This window comes from Crocuta crocuta, unplaced genomic scaffold (assembly GCF_008692635.1).
Source record: "Crocuta crocuta isolate KB4526 unplaced genomic scaffold, BGI_CrCroc_1.0 scaffold243, whole genome shotgun sequence".
NCBI classification, from domain to species: domain Eukaryota; kingdom Metazoa; phylum Chordata; class Mammalia; order Carnivora; family Hyaenidae; genus Crocuta; species Crocuta crocuta.
This window is the reverse complement of record NW_027529596.1, coordinates 2408310-2432673: the sequence shown is the minus strand read 5'-3', so window position 1 is coordinate 2432673 and position 24364 is coordinate 2408310. Positions and strand designations below refer to the sequence as shown.

The 24364-nt window shown below is 49.2% G+C and overlaps 1 protein-coding gene across 1 annotated transcript in view; it reads left to right on the top strand.

Annotated features, from left to right (window-relative positions):
• Positions 1-24364, top strand: part of STYXL2 (serine/threonine/tyrosine interacting like 2) — a 38705-nt gene that overhangs the window by 9679 nt on the left and 4662 nt on the right. The window contains 4 exon segments of the mRNA XM_077761793.1: positions 1440-1565; positions 16121-16215; positions 19717-19948; positions 22077-22294. Of these exon segments, the coding sequence (XP_077617919.1) occupies positions 1440-1565; positions 16121-16215; positions 19717-19948; positions 22077-22294 (671 nt within the window).

Here is a 24364-nt window from a genome sequence, read left to right as displayed (position 1 = left end):
AAGCTCATAGAATTTTTATACCACCCGGGCTTGCCACTTGACCATCACCACGAATGTGAGTGTCGGGAAGGGATCGTGGAGGGTGAGCACAGCTGCCAGTTTACTACTCAGAGTCATCGCTGTTCAAAGAAATGTAACCCTGGCCACAAGCCGTTGACCATACCCTTTAGTTGCACCATGGTCCTCTCCCAACACCCATCAGAGCCCCCTCCCCATTCTATATATTGAGCATTTTTTCCCAGCATCCTCTAGACTGACATGGGGCTTAGCTACAGTTTGTTTCATTCTTCTAGATTTTTGGCATTAGATCCTCTTCCAGAAAGACTTTGAATAGGTAGCCCCAGGCAAGAAGGTATGGAGACAGAGAGAGAGAGAGAGAGAGAGAGCCCAAAGGAAAGCTTTTCTTCTGGCCATCTCCATCTTCTGTGACCTTCTCCTAACTTTGCTGCTCAATGTCAGTATCCAGTGTCCAGAGAATCAGCCAGGAGGGAAAGAGTTAAATGGGGCCAGCTTTGGGTCTGGGTCCTGAGACTGCATTCCTTCCTCCAGGAGGCCTGCCAGGCTATGGGGCCAGAGGCTAAATTTAGAAGGTAGCTAAGATTTCCTGTTAACAGCTGTCCTGTCCCTCAGTGAAGCAGCACTGAGGAGGGGAGAGGTTGGTCCCTCTCACTGATCGGAGCTTTCGGCCATTTTGTCTGGGCCCCTCAGCCCCTGGGTGACTGCCCTTCGGTGTGGCGATCTTGGCAAAGCAGCGGTGAGTGTGCCTCTCCCTTCATTTTGTCCTGTGAGCCCAAGACTTAGAAGCGGAGGGGCAGCAGCTCTGCCTTGAGTGGCAAGGCCCCGCCATGTGTGGGACCAGCTCCTGAGGGATTTCATGTTCCTTAATCAAGGTGGTGCCTGAGCCAAAGGCAATGACCCCTGTGACCTTGGTTAGAGACACTGAAGAGGGCCGGCTGCACCTCCGCCCCCCCTTAGAGGCGAAGGCGTAAGCATGTGCACAAGTGGGGTGTGTGCTTTCCTGTACGTACTCACGCGTGTGTGTGTGCGCGTGCGCTCACGTGCCTGTGTGTATGTGAGGGCACACCCAGAAGTTCCAACAGAAAGACCCTCCTGGCCTGAGGAATTCCCTGCTTTCCAACTGCTTCAGCTTAGTCGGTGCAGTGCCGGTTCTCCTCTCTGCCGGGGTCGAGGGAGGGGCCCAGTGGTCACCTCTTAGATATGGCGACCCCCAGGTGGACGGTTTACACGGCTGGGCGTGCGACTCGGTGCCCTGCTGAGTGCGGCCGGGCCAAGTCAGGCTGGGTTTCCCCCATGGGTCCTCTTCCTGCCCGGGACTGGCGTGTGGGGACCTCCCCCTGACGTCGCCGATATACCCCTTCCCCCCCACGAAACCTCCAGAAGCAGATTCCCTCACCACGGTTCTCGTGGCAAACCTGCAGGGGCTGGCAGGCTGTCATGGCGACCAGCGGGGACCCAGAGGAGGAGCAGGTCGTCCCAAGTGAAGAGGATGAAGCCAGTGTGAGGGCCGTGCAGGCCCAGTACCTCCGGAGCCCCTCCCCCAGCCAGTAAGTGTGCACCGCCCGTGCTCCCTACCGGTGGGCCCGGTTCACGCATTTAACAACCGTTACTGAGTACTTCTTATGTGTCGTACTTTCTGGAGGAGGCAAACGCGCAGACTGCACTGCACCGTGGCGTGGCAAGTGCTGGAATTAGTATGTCTCAGGCCGAGTGCGTGGCGGGGGGTTGGGGGGGGTGGGCAAGGAGACTTGGACGGGTCACTGAGGCTTCCTAGAGGAGATGATGCGGGACCTGAGCCTCGAAGGACGAGTTCGAGTCCGACGGGCCCAGCTGGGGGGGAATGCTGGACTCTGTACGGCGGAGGCTGGATGTGGGTGCTGGACCCGAGCCGGAGGCCAGGAGGCCAGGCGGGCGGCAGGCCCAGGCCCGGGCCCCTCGTGGGAAGATAATTTTGCATCTGCGGCCCAGCCCTGCGTTTCATCCTGGGACATGTGCTTGCCTGAAGGTAAGTGGCGTGTGCCCAGGGGTAGATAAGTGTGGTGCGTCTTCGTGGAGATCCTCTCTATTTTATGACAAGTAATTAAAAACTTGCCTTTATGTCAAATTATTGAGCATGTATTATGATATAGATTGGAGAATTTGCATGAAATCTTAAGGAAAACCGTGAGACATCAAACAAGTGTTTAATCGCCGGCTGCAGCGATAGTGTGTGCCGATCTCTTTTCTTCTGCCATAGATAATAGTAGGAGACCCGACTGCTAATCTTAGCTCTGTCACCAAATTTATGTGAAGACTCCCTTTAATTCTTGAGCCTGTGTCTCCTTATCTTTAAAAAAGGAAGAAAAGACCCAAGTAGGTTACCTCAAGGTAACCTCACCTCAACACGTCTTTGATTCTGCCCGACTCCACTTTTCTTCAGCTCTCCTGGCGTCTTGGCTCCTGCTTCCCAGGGTTCAAAAGGCTTCCCCACTGGAGTGAGATGGGATCAAGGGCAGGTGTTAGCACTCGTGCGCCAGGGCCCTTTGTCCACACGGAGCTGGGACTTCTCCTCTGAAATTCAGCATTATGTTCCCACATAGAAAAACTATCAGGACGGAGTTTGTAAAATACATCCTCCCCTCGCTAAACTACCAGACAAGACAAGGCAGAGAGGTTTGCGTGGGACTGAGGGAGGTGGCGACCGGCTTTGTGTAGTGGTCAGGGCCGTGCTGGACTTGCCCTAGCAAATGCGTATTTCTTTCCCACTCAAATAAATTCCCAAACAGGGACCTGCGCGGTGATTCAGCACCTGAGGCTCCCTCTGTCCTGTACATCTTCCCTTAATCTTAAGTCACTGCGCTCATCAGCATCGAGACCAAGTGGGGAGAGAATGAAGAATCTCTCAGGACGTTTTTATGGGCCAGGCCTCTGAATGGCCATTTCTCGTCCGCTCATCTTGCATCGGCTGGAACTCAGCAAAGCCACGCTTTCTTGTAAGAGGGGATGGGAAAGCCACTCTTTCTTGTAAGAGTCCATGAGCGCCAAAAAAAGAGGAAATGGCTTGTTAATAGGTAGCAGTCTCGGCCACAGTATACAGTTAATATTCACCTTTCTCCCCACTCGTCAGACCCCAGGGGAGATAACCCCGAAAGCGGTTTGCCAACCGCTGCCTACAGTTCAAAGGCTAGGTTCTCTGACCGCATGGTAACAACTAGAATTTAAATAAAAACTTGAAAGAAAACAAAAGCGAGGTTCTCCGGAGGGTCCGTGTCCTCTCGCCCAGGTCTGGGTGCGGCACGTCACAGCCTGGCCACGGGGACGGAGGACAAGCTCCCATTTGCTAAAAGGAAGAGCAGGAGCTCGAGTCATCAATCCAGATCAGTAATGGGGGTGTCTGCCCGAGAAGCAGGAGGGTCTCCCGGATTTGACCTTGACTGGGCTCTCAGGGCGCCTTCCCTCGTCTGCTGTTCTCTGTGGCTTCTAGCTCCACCCTTTGGGCCTTTTTCCTTGTCTGAAATCGAGCCGCAGCTGAACTGCGGTAGGAGAGTGTGTTTTCCTTGAAGGCTGTAGCTTTGGCAGACTGTGTCCTACTTAGGGAAATTTGGGGGCCCAAGGGCTATTTAAGGCTGAAAACAGCCAAAGGCTTTTCAGGGCTCAAGGTTCCTTTGAAAATACGATCCCTTCAAAAACTCAATACGCTTCTGATGGACATAGACCGGACAACCTCGCGTGTCAGAAACCACACACAAAGTCCTTTCTGAGGTATAATTCTCAAGCTTGATTTCTCCCTCTGCCTCCTTGTCCGCATACTTCACTCTACACTTTAGACTTTTATCTCGAGAGGGTGTCTGGAACTTTAAACGTGAGTGGGTAGTCCAGGGTGCATGTGGCCATTTGCAGTGGGATTGTCATAAGTTTTACAACAGAATTTATAACTGACGAGCTAATGAGGGGAGGAGGCAAAACTAAAGTAGAATCAATCCGAAAGAAGGCAAGAAAGAGGAGAAAAGAATATAGAGAAAGTACGATGAATAATAAGAAAATAGTAGGATTGTAGATTTAAACCCAAGGGTAGGAATCATTGTTAAACATAATAAAAACGAAACACTCCAAGTAAAAGCAAATATTATCAGACTCCGTTTTTGAAAAAGACTGCATACTGTTTACGAGAGACCCACTTTAAAAAAATAGGGCCGGGCAAAGGTTTACAAAGGATAGGACACTTACGCTACACTGCTCCGGTTACAGTGGCTCACACCTTAAACTTGGTTGTCATAAAACAACTGTTTTTCATGTTCACAATCAGGAAGCTGGACTAGGTGGCTAGGAAGCAGTGAGGTGGCTTCTCTTCACTCCGAGATGTCTAGGGCCTCTGGAAAGGCCCACGAGGACTTGAGGCTGAGGAAGACCCAGCAGCTGAGGGCTGATCTTCATGGTATCTTCACACGTGTGACACTTCATCTGGGGCTGCTGCTAGAGCAGCTGACGTGGTCTGGTCATATGGTCTCTGCGTGTGGGCCCCTTGGGGCTCCTCATAGCCTGGTCGCTGAATTCCAAGGGTTACCATCCAAGTGAACCAGACAGAAGTGCGCTGATTTTCATGATCTAGCCTCGGAAATCAAATAAAGGACCACAGGGATTCAGAAGGAGCCACTGTGGACTCTTCTACTGCTATAGGAGTAAAGAAAACAAGCCGGATGGGAAACACTGTGACCATCTTTGGAAAATACAGACTGCCACAGTCACAAACCCTAACCAAGGCTAGTTACTGAGATCAGATGGGGAAGACTAAGGTAGGCGTGACCAGACACGAAGAAGGATGTTTCACAATGACCCAAGGTGTGGTTCACAGGGAAGATATAATCATGTAAGATTTAGATGGTCTAATAATGTAGCCTTAACATATATAAAGCCAAAAATTAACAGAACTAAAGAAGAAAATACAATCTACAATCTTAGTCAAACGTAAAAATTTTTAAAAAAACAATCTCAGCAACTGATAGTATGAGCACCCCCCATAAACATTAAAATATAGGAAGTTTGGGGGCGCCTGGGTGGCTCAGTCAGTTAAGCGGCTGACTCTTGATTTCAGCTGAGGTCACGATCTCATGGTTCATGGGATCAAGCCCCATGTGGGACTCTGCGCTGACAGCGAGGAGACTGCTTGGGATTCTGTGTCTCCCTCTCTCTCTGCCCCTCCCCTGCTCATGGGTTCCCTCTCTCTGTCTCTCTCAAAAATAAACAAATATTAAAGAAAAAGAAAAAGAATATAGGAAGTTTTTTTAACTTTTTAAAAATGTCTATTTTTGAGAGAGAGGGAGAGAGAGAGAGCGCGAGCAATCAGGGGAGGGCCAGAGAGAGAGGGAGACACAGAATCCCAAGCAGGCTCCAGGCTCTGAGCTGTCAGCACAGAGTCCGATGTGGGGCTCGAACTCACAAACTGTGAGATCATGACCTGAGCTGAAGTCGGCCTCTTAACCAACTGAGTCACCCAGGCACCACAAGAATATAGGAAGTTTAAACAGAACGACAAACAGTGGTAAACTAGTTGCATTAATAGAACATGTACCCACAAGTGGAGAATGTACATTCTTATCACATACACATGGAACATTTACCCAAATAGATCATATACTGGGCCATACATGCATCAACAAATTTTTAATGCTTGAAATCACACAAAAATGTTATTTGACTTTGGGAGAATTCAGCTAGAAAGCCATAAAAACAGATATAGATAATAGAAATTCCAATTTAAACCACAAGTCAATACTACTATATATTCACCAGACTCTAAAATTAAAAACCCATGATAGCCGATATTAATGAGGACGTGGAGCCATCGGAGCTCCATCCGTCACTGGGAAGAGGGTAAACTAGTACGACCGCTTGGAAACCTCCTTCACAGTATGTACGAAAGCTAAGTGGATGCCAGTCCTGTAACTCAGCAGCTTCAGTACTGCTGCATCCCTACCAGAAATAAGTACATGTGTGCACCAGGACAGAGGTCCTGGAATGTTTCAGCAGCTAACAGTCATTAAGGGTAGAGAGTGTGAACATAACAGGATGAACTGTCCAATTAACCATAGGCTGGGTATGTAAAGTCTGGTGTATATATATATATTTTTAAATACCGCCCTAGGGAATAAATATTTTTATTAAGTGCCTATCACGTTAGTGGCATTGAGCGTCTCAGATTATTGCTTGGGGCACGCGAACAGTGAGCACTGGCTGCAAAGGTGAAAAGTGGGTCACTGCCGGGCACAGGACAATTAATTGTGCCATGAGGTTAGCCTGCCACGCACAGGACAAAAGCATTTGTTTCTAAGAGAGAAGTTCTGGGGGTTTTCAATCCCTAGTCCTGCCAGCCGCCGGCCCCCACCCTGGGCAAAGACAGGCTCAGCCCGAAAGCCCCACTTACACGGAATGGGCTGAGCTTCCTAAAAGCGTGGTCCCACGTACAGAGCCCATTTTCTCCAGGGGCTCGGTGACTCTTGGCGAATCCTGTTGGTTTTAATGCTCTTCGTGGCCCGTGTACATCGCTTAGCAATTGGTTTTTGAAGCTGATCTTCCAATTGGCCAGCCCCTTTCAGAGATCTTTCAAGGAAGGCAAATACAGTGACACTTCATGGGCCATTTCTTCCCACAATCATAAAACCTGAGGTACAAACTATAACAGCTACACTGACTTTCGTGTTATCGTTCAGTCAGTCTGCTGCATTACAGAACCAGGCCTAAATGAACCCGGATGAATGAGTCCAAGTATCTTTAAAAAAGAAATGACAATCCACAGACTTGAAGAAAACTGTGCAAATCACATATCTGATACAGAACTTGTATGCAGAACATATGTTTAAAACCTCCCCAAACCCAATAAAAAAGAAACAAACATCCCGATTAGAAAATGGACAAAAGACTTGAACAGATAACTTCACCAAAGAAGATATGTGGAATGCAAATGAGCACATGAAAAGATCCTCAAAATCCTAGTCACTAGGGAAATGCAAATTAAAATCACAAGGAGATACCATTACATACCTATTAGAATATCTAAAATTGAAAAGGTTGACCATACTAAATCCTGGTGAGAATGTGGAGTGCCTCGCAGCATCCCACTGCTGGTGGGAATGTAACATGGTACAACCGTTTTATAAACTTTTTAAAAAGTTAAACATACACCTGCTTCAACATATCCTTACACCTGTAAGATCCGGTCATTCTACTCCTGGGTGTTTACTCACGAGAAATGAAAGCCTGTGTCCGTACGAAGACTCGTACACGAATGTTCAGAGCAACTTGGTGCGTTGTAGCCTAGAAACAACCCAAATGTCCATCAACCAGTGAATGGATACATACGCTGTGGTAGATTTACACGCTGGGATACTATTCAGTAGTAAAAAGGAATGAATTATTGACTCATTCAACCACATGGATGAATCTCAACAGAATCATGCTAAATGAGAGCTGTCAGATGAGGAAGGGTACATACCACGTGATTCAATTTATAGAAAATTCCAGAAAATGCAAATGACACTCTATAGTGACAGCAGCTCAGTGATTGCCTGGGGATGAGGGGGAGGGGAGAGGGAGGGCTTCAAAGGGGCCTGAGGAAACTTGGGGGATGATAGGGAAGTTCACGGTCCTGATTGTGGTGATGGTTCCACATAAGTCAAATGTTAACCAATCACACATTTTATTTTTTTATTTTTTGACACCTTTTTTTTAAGATTTTTTAAATGTTTTATTTATTTCTAGGAGAGAGAGAGAGAGACAGCGTGAGCAGGGGAGGGTCAGAGAGAGAGGGAGTCACAGACTCTGAAACAGGCTCCAGGCTCTGAGCTGGCAGTCAGCACAGAGCCCGACGCGGGGCTCGAACCCGCGAACCGTGAGATCATGACCTAAGCGAAAGTCGGACGCTCAACCGACTAAGCCACCCAGGCGCCCCGACCAATCACACATTTTAAATATGTGCCACTTATATAACAATTATACTTCATAAATCTATGCTTTTTTTTTTTTTTTAAGCTATGAAAGGGGAAATAAAACTGTCTTCTAGGAGGCAGTGTAGTGCTGTGGAAGGAACTTAAACCGAAGCTGAAATCAGGTCTGTTCTCCTACTTATTAGCTTCGAGCTTCCATAAATTACTTAATCATAAAATTGGAATAGCAGTTTTGCCCCGTGGTAGAAATTAAATAAAATAACGTATGTTGTTTATAATACAGGACATACATTATTATAACATATAATAATATAGAATAGAATATAGAATGTAGAATATAGAAAGGCATATTAGGTATTGATAAATGGTGGTTCTCTTTCATTTTCCTTCTGGAGAAAACTATCTGACAGTAACTCATCATGTCAAGAAATTTGTATTTAACCAGAGACCCACCCGCCTTAGTTAAAACAGCACGTATCTCGTGTTGTCAGCAAATACTGTGTTCTTTTTTTTTAAGAGCTTATTTTCTAACATGTTTTATTTATTTCTCAGAGAGAGAAATAGAGGCAGCGTGAGCAGGGGAGGGTCAGAGAGAGAGGGAGACACAGAATCTAAAACAGGCTCCAGGCTCTGAGCTGTCAGCACAGAGCCTGACGCGGGGCTCGAACCCACGAACTGTGAGATCTGATCTGAGCCAAAGTCGGACGCTTAACCGACTGAGCCCCCAGGCGCCCCACGAATACTGTGTTCTAAGCAGCTGATCGTCACCATTCCTTTTGGTCTCCATCCTGGACAGTCCTCCTTGTACTTAATTAGTGACTGAAATTCCATCCTTCTTGCTTTATCTCTCTCTCTCTCTCTCTCTCTTTTTTTTTTAATATTTATTGATTTTTGAGAGACAGTGTGTGAGTGGGGGAGGGGCAGAGAGAGGAGGAGACACAGAATCTGAAGCAGCTCCAGGCTCTGAGCTGTCAGCACAGAGCCCGATGTGGGACTTGAACTCACAAATTGTGAGATCATGACCTGAACCAAAGTCAGATGCTTAACCAANACGGCTACTGTAACAAATTCCCACAAACTGAGTTGCTGAAACACAACATTACTCTCCTGTAGCTTCAGAGGCCGGAAGTGTGAAACCAAGGTGTTGGCAGGGCCGCCGTCCCTCCGCAGGCTTTAGGGAGGATTCCTTCCTTGCCTCTCATGCTTCTGGTGGCTCCAGAAGTTTCTTAGCTGTGTTAGGTCCGTCTAACCTCAGTCTCCACCTTCACATGCCTCTTCTTCTCTCTTCTCTGTGTCCATTTTAAAGGACAATTGCCGTTGGACTTCGGGTTCACCCTAATGCAGGATGATCCCATCTCAAGATCTTTAACTTAATTACATCTGCAGAGATCATTTTTCGGAATAAAATTGGATTCACAGGCTCTGGGAGGCACATCCTTCTGGGATACCACCATTCAATCACTACGGCCCTGCAGCCAGCCCCGGGGGATGTAAGCACACTGTGTCCTGGGCAACCAGGCTGGGAGCTTGCAAGGTCTACCCAGGGCTGCAGGCAGCCCTTGCCCATCAGCCAGCGCGAGCTCAGGGGTGACGTCGGCTTGCTGTCCCATCAGGGAGTCTTCCTGTTTCCGGGCTCATCAGTAAATTTCATCCTGGGGTGAATTAAGAACCCGAGAAAGGGGTGTAGACAGTGGATGGAGGTGTCAGATCTTCGTTTTTGCCTGACCTAGGCACTGACCTCAAAGGCCTTAAATTCAAACCCACGTCTGTATCATTCTGTCGGGAAGAAAGAGATTCAACTGGAGATTCATCCATCTCGCAGTGAGTCAAATTCCAGAGGTAACTTAGGGGTTATCGCTAAATGTCAAAACCTCCTGTCCAGGGGGCAACTAGGCAGGGCCTCGCCTGGTCCCGTAATCCCCGCCAGCCTCCCCACTTGCCCAAAGGAGCACAGTCTAGGGATCCATGGGCTCGTACCACACGCCACACTCCAGACAGGCCTTCCCTCCCTTGTAAGGAGACTGCCGCCCCCCCAACTCTCCGATAGGTGACCTGGAGCCCACCTCTGCCCCCTCTTCCTCCTTAGCTGTGACCAACTTTCTTTTCCTTTCCTTTCTTTTTTTTTAATTTTTAAAACCTTTTTATTTAGTTTTGAGAGACAGAGTGCAAGCAGAGGAGGGACAGAGAAAGAAGGAGACACAGAATCCAAAGCAGCTCCAGGCTCCAAGCTGTCAGCACAGAGCCCAACGCAGGGCTCGAACTCACGAACTGTGAGATCGTGACCTGAGCCGAAGTCGGACGCTTTAGCGACTAAGCCACCCAGGCGCCCCTCTTTTCCTTTCCAAATGAAGGATCAGACTTCTTTAGCCTTCTCTTGTTCTGATGTGGAGAATGTTTTTCTGTTTTCCTTTATTTCTTTTCAAGTTGAAATTCATTTCTTGCTTTGGATTTTTGGATCTGAGTTTATTTAAGCCTTTGCAATTTCTAGAACTCCTTGATGATCTTCTCAGATGGTCTCTCGTGACGGCATTTCCCTCTCCGCCCTCAGCTAAGCTCCTTAACTATGCTGTGCTAACCTTTCCTCCAGCGAGGTCTCTGTGCCTGGTAGTGGCAGCTGGGACAGGCCCCCCGGGGCACGGAGTGTCAGCTCTGTGCGTCCTTATCATGTGTCCTTGGGAAATGGCTCCTCCTAACTACGGTTTCTCTTTTATATTTCTTTTTCTGTGAAGATTTTTCCAGCTTTCACAAACCCTGCTGGAAGCAGCTTGCCATAAATCCATTTGCTTTAGATTACTGACTTCTGACTCCTCTCCTTCTTTGGAGACTGAACTTTGCCCGAGTGGTCACTTTCTGACACTTAGAAGAAACTCAGAAATCTGGGGTTTTGTTTGTTTGTTGTGTGGTTTTTTGTTTTTGTTTTTGTTTTTGTTTTGCAAAAGCCAAATCAAGATAGATGCCCCCTCCTGGGCCTCTGACTCTCTGANATCCACAGTAGGACATACCGTTTACATCTCAACTCAGAACATACATTCAGGTCTGTATGAATAAATTTTAAAAAGTAGGTTTCACAAAGTTACCTTACAATGGATGGTACTAGGCTACTCTCTTTTTCTTTTTCTTTCTCCTTCTGTCTCCCTCCCTCTCTCCATCCCTCCCTGTCTCCCTCCTCCCTTCCCCCCTCCTTTCCTCCCTTCCCCTCTTCCCTCCTCCCTCCATTCCTCTCTTCCTTCCTCTCTTCCTTCCTTCCCTCCTTCCTTCCTTCCCTCCTTCCTTCCTTCCTTCCTTCCTTCCCTCCCTCCCTCCCTCCTTCCTTCCTTCCTTCCTTCCTTCCTTCCTTCCTTCCTTCCTTCCTTCTTCAGATGCTGGGCAGGACCCATTGAATTGATTTTATGAAACACTAACGGGCACCGTCCGTAATTTTGAAAACACGGGTCTAAAGAAACCTGCGCCAGCCGCCTGCTCTCGGTTACGAAGTCCATCGAACTCTGCTTTATTGTTTCTCTTTCAAATCACCCTCAAGGCTTTTTAGCTGCCGCTCGGCGATCCTGTGATGAGGTGTGTATCGATCCAGATTCTCTCCTTCCCTGCCTGTCTCTCTGAGCAGCCAGCCCTTGCTGCTTTCCAATCAGGGTATGAGTGTCATCTCACTCCGTCGCAGGTCTGCGGGGGGAGGCGCAGACGTGGTCGTAAATCACAGCCTCGCGGGCCACCACCTCCCTGACCTCGCAAACGCGAACGGGGCCCGCTGTTCAGGTGGCTTCTCTGTCTCCTTTCCTTCCCGTGATCCTGCTTCTCCACGGAAGACGAGGGAGCTGCTTCTCAGCGCCTGGTTTTCCACCTCGGTCCTTTGGGGGCCCGCCCCACCCTTGACTTAGCAAACCGCATCCGTGGCAAAGCGGTTTAGGCCCGTTAGGTCTACGTGTCCTTTTCTCTTAGCCGTTGACTCAAGATTTACGTCCTGTTCTCGACCGGAGATGCTGCTGAGCTCTGTTCTCGGGTGTTCGCGTGCTTGTCTCCGCAGCCAAGGGCAGACACCTCACTCGGCTGGGGCAAGAACCTATTCGTCACCCCCCTTCTTTCTCAATCATAAAACCGCCAGCTCCTGAGAAGGGTACTGGGTAGAGTCTTCAAGAGGCTCGGACTCCCCGACTCGTCAACTGAAGTTCAGTCTTGACCACCCACTGGAGGGGAGGGTGTTTCGCAACCATTTCCATTTTCGGATTTTAATTTCAAATCCTCCCCTATCAAACCTTGGGGTTTGGGCCTATTGAGGACAGATTCTCAGTTCCCTGTATTTGTCGTGCGAAACCAGGTTCACACAACCTGGCGTCCGTGTCGTTTACGGAAAATGGCGTGATCGTGGGCTTGCGGATAGGTCCGGGGTGGGGGTGGGGGGTCCTGGGGACACTGCCAGCTGAGTTCCTCGCCAGCCTGTCTACACAGCTGGCAGGCGAGGGCTCTTCCTGTGTCCCTTTTCAGTTTGTGCCCATTGTTTGGAATTCCGATTCCAGATGCGGGAAAGCCTCCTCAGAGGGCAGAGCACAGAGCGAACCGGCCTGCGGGAGAAATGAGGGGCTGGGCCGGGAGAACCGAGGGTTCTCTGCTAATTACCTGCTCCGGGTTCTGCTGTGATTTGCTCCCCAAACCTCGTTTTACGTAATACTGACCCTTAATAAACAAAATGATTTGACTAATAATAGTTTCACTCATGTTTCTTATAAACGAAAGAATAAAACCCCCTTAGTAAATATTGTCTGTTTGTTTACAGGGATGTGACTCACATTTATATACACTTTGAGGCTCTGACTCTACTCTTACGCAATGTTGCTATTTTAAAACAGACCGCCCTGAAACCTGGGCCCCAAACGTCCACAGGGTCTGGCCCAGCGCAGGGCTTTGCTCTCATATTGGTGGTGGTTTGCAGTTTCTTCCCAAGGGCAACAGATCTGGGTTGTGTTCTATCACCGTCTGGGAGGACAGTGCCTCAGCCCTGGGAATAGCTTCCGCCTGTTCTCTGCTGCTGCTTAACAATTTTACCCCCAAACGTAACGACTGAAGGTCATGATTTGACTTTGCTTCCCTTTTTGTGGGTTAGGTATCTGGACAGGAGGTGACTGGGCATCTGGTCTGTGGTGCCAGCGGGGTGGCTGCCTTGGAGAGGCTCATCCACGCGGCGGGCCGTCGGCTGGGAGCTCAGCGGACACGATTGACCTTGGCTTTTTTAGCTTGGTGGCCTTGAGGGAATAGGACTTCTTCCATAGCAGCCCAGGGCTTCCAGAGAGAGCGCAAGAGCCAGGAAGGGGACTGAGGCTCAACAACGCCCCCGCGTCCCTTTTGCCATGTTCTCTTGGAAAAAGCAGTCTCAGAGACAACCCGTATTCAAGGGAAGGGGACACGCACCCCTCTCTATGTGAGGAGTGTCACAGATCTGGGGCCACTTTTAATCGACCCTAAGAAAAAATTGCCAACTCTCAACACAGGCCTCTGAGACTGGGAACGACTTGGCCTCACATTTCCAACTGAGCATGAACAGAACATACTTAGGACCCTGGGTTTGAATTAACCCTAATCCTTTTTTTTTTTTAAATTTTTTTTTTAATGTTTTTTATTTATTTCTAGGAGAGACAGAGACAGCGTGAGCAGGGGAGGGTCAGAGAGAGAGGGAGTCACAGACTGAAACAGGCTCCAGGCTCTGAGCTGGCTGTCAGCACAGAGCCCGACGCGGGGCTCGAACCCACGAACCGCGAGATCATGACCTGAGCGAAAGTCGGACGCTTAACCGACTAAGCCACCCGGGCGCCCCGAATTAACCCTAATCCTAACCCCTAACCCTAACAATGAGCAAGTGCCAATTACTTGATAAATACCTGTCGCTAATTGTTGAATCTGCTATCTTACCTTAAATATGGTCTACACCGAGACCAATCCAGGCAGTCAGTGAATCAGAAAATACCCATGAAGCATTTATTCTGTGCAGCCATTATACTCGGTGCTGGGAGCCCAGCTGTCCTCAAGGTGCCCAGCCATGGCCCTTGCCTTGTAGAGTGTAGCACAGGAGACAGGTATTTGTGAAATAATTTCATAAATAAAAATAAAGTCGCATCCGACAGAAGCGCCATAAAGGAAAGGCATATGGTGCAAAGAGAGGTGGAGATCAGGGAGGGCTTCCCTAAAGAAGTGATGACTGAACTAAGATCTGCAAGATAGGTGAAGTGGGAAGGGCTGAGCATCGAGGCAATGGAAACGGGCTCTGCCACGTCCCAGGGCAGGAGGAAACTGGGTGAGGAAGGGAGGCCAAAGGATTAGTAGCCTAAAAATGAGTCAGCCCGAGGGAAGCCAGTGCAAGCTGAGGCGGGAAAGCAGGAGGAGGCCAGAGATGGCAGGGCCCCAGAGACCATCGGGTTTGCTCCCCAAGGTCGCAGGCAGGCACCTTGCCCAGTGCCTAGCAAATTCCATCCGTTTGTCCATCCGTCTGTTCCTCCATCTGCCCAACTGTCCACCGACCACACACTCAGCGTGGTATGTCTCTGTGATCACCGTCCGTGTGCTGGAGATACAGGGGTCCATAAAAGGACCTAAAAATGCCTCTGCAGATCTCACACCTGCCCCCATCAGGTGTTCTACTCTCTTCTACCTTCCAGAAACAATGAGACATCTCCAGTTCACCCAAGGATCATATCCCACACACTGCAGCTTCAATCCACCCCCACTCTCCAGTCGTACTTAAAAATGCGTCTTCTGGGGGCGCCTGGGGGGCTCAGTCAGTTAAGTGTCTGACTTCGGCTCAGGTCATGATCTCACGGTCTGTGGATTACAAAGCCTGAACCGAAGGATACAGCAATGGTTCAAGGACTCTAGAAAGTAAAGAGTAGCAGGCAGATTGAGGAAGATAGAATTCAAAGTACAACCAAACCAGCAATATGAGTATCATTCTTTCCCTACTCTGGAATACTCAGTTGTGACTCGGGGCAATGGCAACAATAGCCTGGGGTGCTGAAAAATGGATTATTGCCCAGCAGTAAGAAGGAACAAATTATTGGTTATCGCAATAGAATACATTACTTATAGATGCATTTTACTAAGTGAAATAAGCCAGATCCAAAAGACTATGATATGACTCAATTCGTATAACATTTTGGAAAAAAAACACTCTGTAGGGACAGAAAACAGGTCATTGATTGACAGGGGATGACGTTCAGGGAGGGGCTGACTATAAACCGGCAGCATAAGGAATTTCTGTGTTGGGGAAAAAACGTGGTATGCATTAAATACGCTCACCTGCTCTTTAACCTCTCTGGGCCTAAAGGAAAGACTAACCCCCCCCCCCAAAAAAAAAACCCAAAAAAACCAAAAGCCGACCGACAAAAAAACAAAGAAACAAAAAGCAACCACACACCAAAAACAAAAAACCAAACCAAACAAAAAGCCCCAAAGCTCATCCAACACCTGGGAAAGAGAAGAGCCCCACTAAGTAGGGAAGGGCGCCCACCGCGGTCCCACCCCTTGTTTCTGCCCTTGATTCGACATGTTCCTCGGATCCTTTGTGACATCTCTGCTGAAGTATTTCTGGAAAATTGCCTTGTCATTTACCTAAGTTGCTTTATTGCATCCCCGATCTCAGGCTGAACCTTGATTTCTCACATTCAGAGTCAGGACTGTGCCTTTGAACACACCTTCACATTTCCCCACGCCAGCCCCTTATTATTAGCCCGTTCTCTTTCAAACAGGGGAAAGATGTGGGGTGTGGAGGGTATGGCGGGCGCCTACCCAGCCCCAATCCAGCAGAACCTCGGAGTGGCACAGTTAGGGACATGCTGTATAGTATTGACAACAGAGGAACAGGGGCGAGTGGGTGAAAATGAGCAGCACTGCATCCAAGGATGGGAACCCAGTAGGTGAAGCCACATCAGGGCGAGTTCTCCCCAACCCCAGACACACGCTATTCCCTCCACAGCCTAGACCATCACGTCCTTAGACGTCAGCTCACACGGGTGCCGACTCTGGTCTGAACACAGGTGGCGACAGAGTCACAGCGTTCTGCACTCTCAGGCTCCCTCAACTTCGGAAGGCATTCCCTTCCTCTCTCGTGCCCGAAATCAGATCCAGCTTTCTAGTCTAGCAAGAGTGCCTCCCATTCCGATGCTCCCCAGCGTCAGCTCACACAAACCTCCATCTTCTCTTAGGTACTCCATGGTCTCAGACGCAGAAACAGAAAGCATTTTCATGGAGCCCATTCACCTCTCCTCGGCCGTTGCAGCTAAAAAGATCATCAATGAAGGTAATGCCGTCAAAGGTGGTTGGGAGCAGGGAGCGTCCACAACTCATCTGGGGACCCTCGGGAGGGGCCCCGTGGAGGGTGGCAGTGTGCTTCTCAGGTGCTGCCCAGCCCGTTATCAGGTGCAGATCCAAGAAGGCAGCTCTGCCAACACCATCATCGCCAACCTTCACGAGACGGAGGTGGAAGCCATTATGCATCAGGGTGAATGAACAGCCAGGGAGGCCGTGCCAGTCTGCTCCTGTGGCCTCCCATTCAGTTTTTCAGTTAATCTCGGGGGTCCTGGGGTGGCTTATGTTAGAGACACGGACCTGAAAGCCCCAGAAATGACCAGAAGCACCCAGAGAGTTCTGTTCAAAGGGATATCTGGATTTGCATCTGCATTTCCACTAGTGCTCAGAAATGGTTTTCAGTTTGAAGTACATATAAGGAGGAGGTGGGGAAAGGTGGGATGGGAAGAAATGTTAATAGGCACAAACATACTCATCCTGATTGTATGGATTTTTTTCCTAATCAATTAAAAAATTTTTAACATTTATTTTTGAGAGAAAGAACATGAGCAGGGGAGGGGCAGAGAGAGACGAAGGCACAGAATCCGAAGCAGGCTCCAGGCTCTGAGCTGTTGGCGCAGAGCCTGAAATGGGGCTCGAACCCACGAACCTTGAGATCGTGACCTGAGCTGAAGGCGGATGATTAACCGACTGAGGCACCCGGGCGCCCCTCTAATCAATTTTGAGCAAATTTCTTTCCTTCTTCCTTTGCCCTGGGTGTCTCTGTCACTGCTGGTGGGATGTGGCCGCAACGCTAATGACACAGGACCCTGCTGGGCTTTGGCCTTGGTTTGACGTTCACTGATGGTGGCCACAGTCCTGTCCCCGGCCTTTGGTTGTGAGAACCATGTATGCTGCTCCACGTAATCCACGTCCTTCTCAGTTCCGAGTCCTTTGGGTCCCCACAGTGTCCCTGAGGACACCTAGATCTCTGGTCCACCTCGTGAGGAGCCAGAAATTCCATTTGCTGCTGCTTGTGATCTGGGTTCCCTGGGAGGCCCCAACTTCTCAAGGAACCCTCGGCTGTTTTCTGTTACCACCCTATGTGGGGTCTCTGTTCCCTTGCTCCAGGCCAGGCCAAAGTGGCTTCACCCAGTCTAGAGCTCTCTAAATTGCCCCCAGGACCACCCTCACCTTGGAAGTTCTTTTTTCCTCCTGTGTGTTTGGAAACTTCCCTCACCTTCCAGCCTGCATTATCCCTGCTCTGTGCTTCACTCTCTGGCCCCCGGGCCCCACCCCCACCCCCCGCCTGGGTTCTTGATAAGTGAAAACCCAGCTTTAGGAGCTGTGAGAAACCATTTCCTCTCTTTGAAAACTTCACTTTCAAGCCTCTAGAATGCTGTAGACACGTCTATAGGACACCGAACATGTAGGTTGAAATCTAAAGCCTTTTTTCAGTTGTAGGGTTTCTCTCCTCTCCTCGCGTCTGGGGCATCAAGCCTAAGTTTCCTTAGTCTTCTTAGTGGTGGAAGGGTGGTAGGGGAAGGAAAACTATATGACAGAGAAAAGGAAATGTATCAAGTGATATTTCAAAATATCGCCCTGCTCACCAGTGATCAGAGGCATAAAAATGTTTGTTGAAGAATCCTTCATTTTCATGAAAGTCTGCATACGCTTTCCTCTGAAGAAACCTTAGATTGTAGAAATAAATGGAAGAAACTGATGCAGGGGGGGTGGGGTTGAAACAGGCTGAGGGGTGGACCAGAGACCTACGGACAGCAGGAGCGAGCTGCCAGGAGGAATGAGCAGCTGGGACATTTGCTTTTCAACTGGAAAGGCAAAACTCAAGACGACAGCCTCCTATATAAATAGCCAAGGAAGACAATGCTGTATATTTTAATGAGGCATCAGGGAGTTTTATTTTTTTTCATGTAGTAAAGGAGAGACATCTCAGGTAGGGGAGGGAAGGGGAGGGGCTCTTGCCTCTGCTAGGTAAGACCCCTGGAGAGCCAGGGGAGAAGACCGAGTGGTAGAGAAAATAGGAGCGCTTCCTCTATTTTTAAACAAAATAGAGCTCTGGGATTGCAAGGGTTTTCTTCTTTCTGATTTTGAAATGGAGATCAGAGGACGCAGGGATACGGGGGCCCATCAGGTGGTTCAGGAAAGGGAGGAGAGAGAGAGAGAAGAGCTTTAGGGAAACGGAGTGCTCAGCCCTGGCTAGAACGCCGAACTCCAGGACCGCAGGCCCAGAGCAAGCCCGGCACAGACACCTGTTCGTCCCGTGAAGGGCGGGGCCTCGCCTCGTTGCCCGATGTGGCTCCTCACCCATCAGAGAAAGAGACAGTGGCAGCAAGAGGCTGTGGCAACACAGGCGACACGCCTTTCTTACTTTTTTCCATCTCCAGTCAGGACTTTTGGCTACCAAGTGGCAGGAGAGGATTTGCCCTCCACTGTTCTGGTAGACCTTCTCAGAGAAAGAAATATCTTACTCTCCCCCCAGATTTGATAAATCGAGAACAAAAATATTCAGAGGAGGAAGTAAAGGGTCACTCGAGATGTGGGTGAATGGGTCTTGAATTCATTTGGAACCTGAGCTTTTCCGAACTGTTGGTGAGAAGGCCCTGAGCGCTGTGGGGACGAGCGTTGGAGGCCCTGGCCAACCTCTGCCACCCGCTGGAGAGCTGGGGGGCCGGGACTCACAGGTGCTCGCACTCCAGTGGGAAGAAGCAGATGACACATGAAATAAATAAAATAAACGTGTCTGGGAAAGGGATCAAATATCAATGCTGAAAGTTTTACTTTTCCCAAGATTATCAGCATTCCGTACGTCAAGGAGTCATACTAAAAGACTGAATTATGTTGTGAAAGAATGTTCTCTGTCTCTCTCTCTCAAAAATATAAACATTAAAAAACTTTTTCTAAAAAGGGGCACCTGGGTGTCTCAGTTGGTTTGGCTCAGGTCAGGACCTCATGGTCTGTGGGTTCGAGCCCCGCATCGGGCTCTGCGCTGACAGCTCAGAGCCTGGAGCCTGCTTCCGATCCTGTGTCTCCCTCTCTCTCTGCCCCTCCCCTGCTTGCTCTCTGTCTCTCTCTCTCAGAAATAATAAACATTAAAAAAAATTAAAAATTAAAAAAGAATGTCATGTGTTCATTTGGTAAATGATTTTCCCCTGTATGGAGTACTGTGGGAACGTGAGTGTGAATCAGACATATGCCAGGTGCTTGAGGATGTTGGGCGAAGAAATCAGCAGGCAGCTTTAGAAAAGTCAGGAAGGAGTTAGGGAAACCAATGTCCCTTCACCTTACACCTATGTACCTCTCTGCTGCCGGTTCTGACCACAAGTGCCCAGGCCAACGCAGGCCCCCCGCCCTGGCCTTCGTTAAGTCCTCCCTGGCACTTTGGCTCATGCCCAGAGTCCTAGCAGCCGGCTGGCCAAGAGTGGATTCTCCTGAGAAGCAGGGAGGCTCATGGTGCTCTTGACTCTGTGACGAGAATGCTGCCTGTGCCTTCCAGAATTCAAGCCGCGGGGCATCCGAGCCAAGGCAGAGTGTCCAGGCTTGCTGGAGTCAGCCGAGCAGCTGCTGGTGGAGGACTTGTACAACCGCGTCAGGGAGAAGATGGACGACACCAGCCTCTACAACACCCCCTGCGTCCTGGATCTGCAGCGGGCCTTGGTCCGAGATCGCCAGGAGATACCCTGGAATGAGGTGGATGAGGTCTGGCCCAATATCTTCATAGCAGAGAAGTGAGTCTGATGCCGGGGTGGGGGGATGGGTCATGACCCTTTGTCCTACCCTGCTGGGCAGTGCCCGAGAGACTTGAAAGGCCCCCACTTTCAGCCAAGGCCCCAGGAGCTCCATCCAGCAAATTGGTGCTGCCTGACGGGACATTTTGAAGCCGGTGATGATACCGATTTTTATGCGTATTACCAACCAATGAAAAATTTCACAAGAGGCTCCATAGGTTACAAATTATATATATATATATATATAGTATGATATGTACATATAGTATGATATCAAACTACAAATTATATATATAGTATGATGCTCATTGAGCAATATATAGGTGCGTATGTGTATGCGCTTTTGCATAGACAACAAATTCGAAACGAATGAGATAAAAGTGTAACCATCAGGAGATGATTCTACAACTGATTTTTATTTTCTTCCTTGGGTTTCTTTTGAATTGTATGGATTTCCTAAGGGGACATGACTTGTTTTTATAATCAGAAAAATGTTATTTTTAAAAAGCTTATGAGGGGCACCTGGGTGGCTCAGTTGGTTAAGCGTCCAACTTCGGCTCAGGTCATGATCTCACGGTTTGTGGGTTCAAGCCCCGCGTCGGGCTCTGTGCTGACAGCTCAGAGTCTGGAGCCTGTTTCAGATTCTGTACCTCCCTCTCTCTCTGACCCTCCCCTGCTCACACTGTCTCTCTCTCTCTCTCAGAAATAAATAAAACATTTTTAAAAATTTAAAAAGCTTATGAGTGGTTTCTGGAACAAAACCCAAAACCATTCACTCATGCCCTGTTCCCTCAGGGTCTTGCCGGTGCCTCGTTGGTACCAATAGGCTCGTTTGTGAGACTAAGATTTGCTGATCTATTGGCTACTTAAGGAGTTATCCCCCAGTGTCATTACTCAGACATGCAGAAGCGAAGGAGGGAATTTGGGGCCCCATGGCAGGCGGTAGGGAAGATAACTTTGGACTGTGGGTCTTTTTTTTTTTTTTTTAACATTTATTTATTATTGAGAGACAGAGAGAGACAGAGCATGAGCAGGGGAGGGGCAGAGAGAGGGGGAGACACAGAATCCGAAGCAGCTCCAGGCTCCGAGCTGTTAGCACAGAGCCTGACGCAGGGCTCAAACTCACAAACGGCGAGATTGTGACCTGAGCTGAAGGGGCGACTGAGCCCCCAGGCGCCCCTGGATGGTGGGTCTTGAGTCGCCCCCCCCCCCCCCCCCCGGGAGGAGTCTGTTGCCTAGAACCTGATTCTCGGAGCTGGGCACCAAGTCCTAAGCGATCTCTAGCTAGCTCTGTAGACCCAGAAACATTCACGTCAGGCTCACCAGGGACCCCAGACACCCCCAGATAGCCCCAGGCTGCTTCTGCTCCTTTCTTCAGGGCCTCTTCAAACTAAGCTCCCCTGATTCACTGCAGCCTATAAAGAGCTCTGAACTACAGACCAGAGACACCTGCCCTTGTTCGGTCCTTTCTTCCTTTCACTCTTGGGAAGTCATAAAAGCTGTCGCATTCATTTTCATAATCTTCAAATGGGAATAAAAATAGTTGCCCTGTCTATGTCTTAAGTTGAGAATGAGGGATAAAGTAAGATCATGCACGCGAAAGGACTTTGAAAACTACAGCATCCCTCATCAACGTGAAGCACACCGGCTTTGAGTATTATTTTTGTCTGCCACTTTTGTGCCTTTTTTTTTTTCAAGTTTTATGTATTTAAGTCATCTCTACACTCCACGTGGGGCTCGAACCCACAACCTGGAGATCAAGAGTTGCACGCCCCTCCGACTGAGCCAGCCGGGCTCCTCTGCCACTTTCGTACCTTGATGAATGTCCATCCCCAAGGCAGAGGATTTAAACCAGAGATCTGTGGACCAAGACCTCCTTACACCTCACTCCTGTTCTCCCCTTCATCCTGCACCCCCCCCTCCGGCCCAGCTCCCTGTGCCTTCTCTCTCTCGCCCCTTTTCATAACTGTGTTTGCAGTGAGCCCCGGACCCATCTGGCAGCAAAGGAGGCACTTACGGAGCCACAGCCGTCCCGACCCTGCCGGTGCCGGGGGGGGGGCGGGGGGGGGTGCACCTTTCCTTCCTAGCTCTGACTCTCGCCAAAATGGTCTCTGCCTCTTCTCCCCAGGAGCGTAGCCGTGAACAAGGGGAGGCTGAAGAGGCTGGGAATCACTCACATCCTCAATGCTGCTCACGGCACTGGTGTCTACACTGGGCCCGAATTCTACACTGGCCTGGAGATTCAGTACCTGGGCGTGGAGGTGGATGACTTTCCCGAGGTGGACATCTCCCAGCATTTCCGGAAGGCCGCCGAGTTCCTCGATGAAGCCCTGCTGACCTATAGAGGTGAGGGGGGGCTGCCTGCTCCAGGCCGCTAGAGTCAGTTCTGCAGGGGGAGACGCAACGGGAGATGTCATGGCAACCTCCGGGTTACCTGGCGTGCCTGGAGGTCATGTGTCTTAAGAGATTTTTGTCTCATTCTCAGAAGAGGGGAAAGGCAAGGAGATCGTCCACCTTACCGGTAGTGACTGAGGGTCCCCCACGCGCAGGCGCTGTTGTAGGTGCTGTGGCGGAAGGTGCAGGACAGGCTTTGAATCCCACGCTGTAGTGACGGGGGGGAAGATTGCAAAGAAAAATGTCAGTGACAAGCGTGAGGCAGAGACTAACTCAGCTGACGTGTTGGAGTGACTGGTGGGCCCCCTGGGGAGGCTGGTGGAGAGGTCCTCTCTGAGAAGGGGACATTGAGCTGAGTGACAAGAAGGGACGAGCCACGGAGAACTGGGAAGAAGAGCGTTCCCAGCCAGGGGAAGTGCTAGTGCAAAGCTCCGGGAGTGGAGTAAACTGGCGGGTTCAGGATCACAGGCGGGTACGGATTAGCGTGGCGGGGGCGGGTCAGGGTGGCAGCGGCCCGTCCTGCGGGAAGCTGACCGCCAAGGTGAGGGAGTCGGAAAGCACCTTGATCTGATCTACGTTTTACAAACCTCGCTTGGGGCGCCTGGGCAGCTCAGTCGGTTAAGGGTCCCACCGGCTCAGGTCATGATCTCACGGCTCGTGAGTTTGAGCCCCGTGTCAGGCTCTGTGCCAACAGCTCAGAGCCCCTGGAGCCTGTTCGGATTCTGTGTCTCCCTCTCTCTCTGCCCCTCCCCCACTCATGCTCTGTCTGTCTCTGTCTCAAAAAAAAAAAAGGAAACCTCGCTCTCTGGGCTTAGGAGACCACAGTGGTGGGAGGCAGCAGAGTGGATAGGACCCCTCGGTGAGGACGGGCTGCAGCCCATGTGAGGGCGTGGATGCGAGCGCCACAGGCCTGGGCTTGAGCCCAGGCTTTGCTACGCTTTCTCTATTCCTTGGGATCTTGGGTGGTTCCATTCTCCAGCAGAACCTCAGTTTCCCTGAGTACAGCACAGAGACAAAGAGACCTCATTCTCCTAAAATTGCTGTGAGAAGTAAAATTTTAAATGCACATAAGAGCTACAAGTAAATGTATGTATATATGTATATTTATAAATACACATGTATATATATCTATACATAGAATGTTTTTATATATGTATAGATTTTTATTAAAGTGAAATTTATAAGGACACCTGGGTGGCTCAGTGGTTAAGAGTCCGACTTGGGCTCAGGTCATGATCTCACGGTGCATGAGTTCAAGCCCCACCAGCGGCTCTGTGCTGACAGCTCAGAGCCTGGAGCTGCTTCAGATTCCATGTCTCCCTCTCTCTCTGCCCCTCCCCCTGCTCACGCTGTCTCTGTCTCTCAAAAATAAACAAATGTTTTAAAAAAGTGAAATTTATAAATTTTACATACATATATTACATATATATGCATAATATGAAACAGTTTTCTCCCCTTTTCAATGCTTTAGTTTTTAAATTTTTATTTATTTAATTTATTTTTATGTTTTTTTATTTATTATTGAGACAGAGAGAAACAGAGCATGAGTGGGGGAGGGTCAGAAAGATAGGGAGACACAGACTCCAAGCTGACTCCANAGCTCAGAGCCTGGAGCTGCTTCAGATTCCATGTCTCCCTCTCTCTCTGCCCCTCCCCCTGCTCACGCTGTCTCTGTCTCTCAAAAATAAACAAATGTTTTAAAAAAGTGAAATTTATAAATTTTACATACATATATTACATATATATGCATAATATGAAACAGTTTTCTCCCCTTTTCAATGCTTTAGTTTTTAAATTTTTATTTATTTAATTTATTTTTATGTTTTTTTATTTATTATTGAGNTTTTTTCAATGCTTTAAAAAAAAAAAACAAACCAACAACTTCTTTTTAAAAATGTGTTCCTTCTGACCAGTGTGCGCGTCTACAAATGCCAGCTGGGCGGGTGCGTCTCGCCCAAAGCGGCCTGGCGACTCTGGCCCAGCGGGCGGCGCCGCAGAGAGGGCGTAGACACGGCCTGTGGC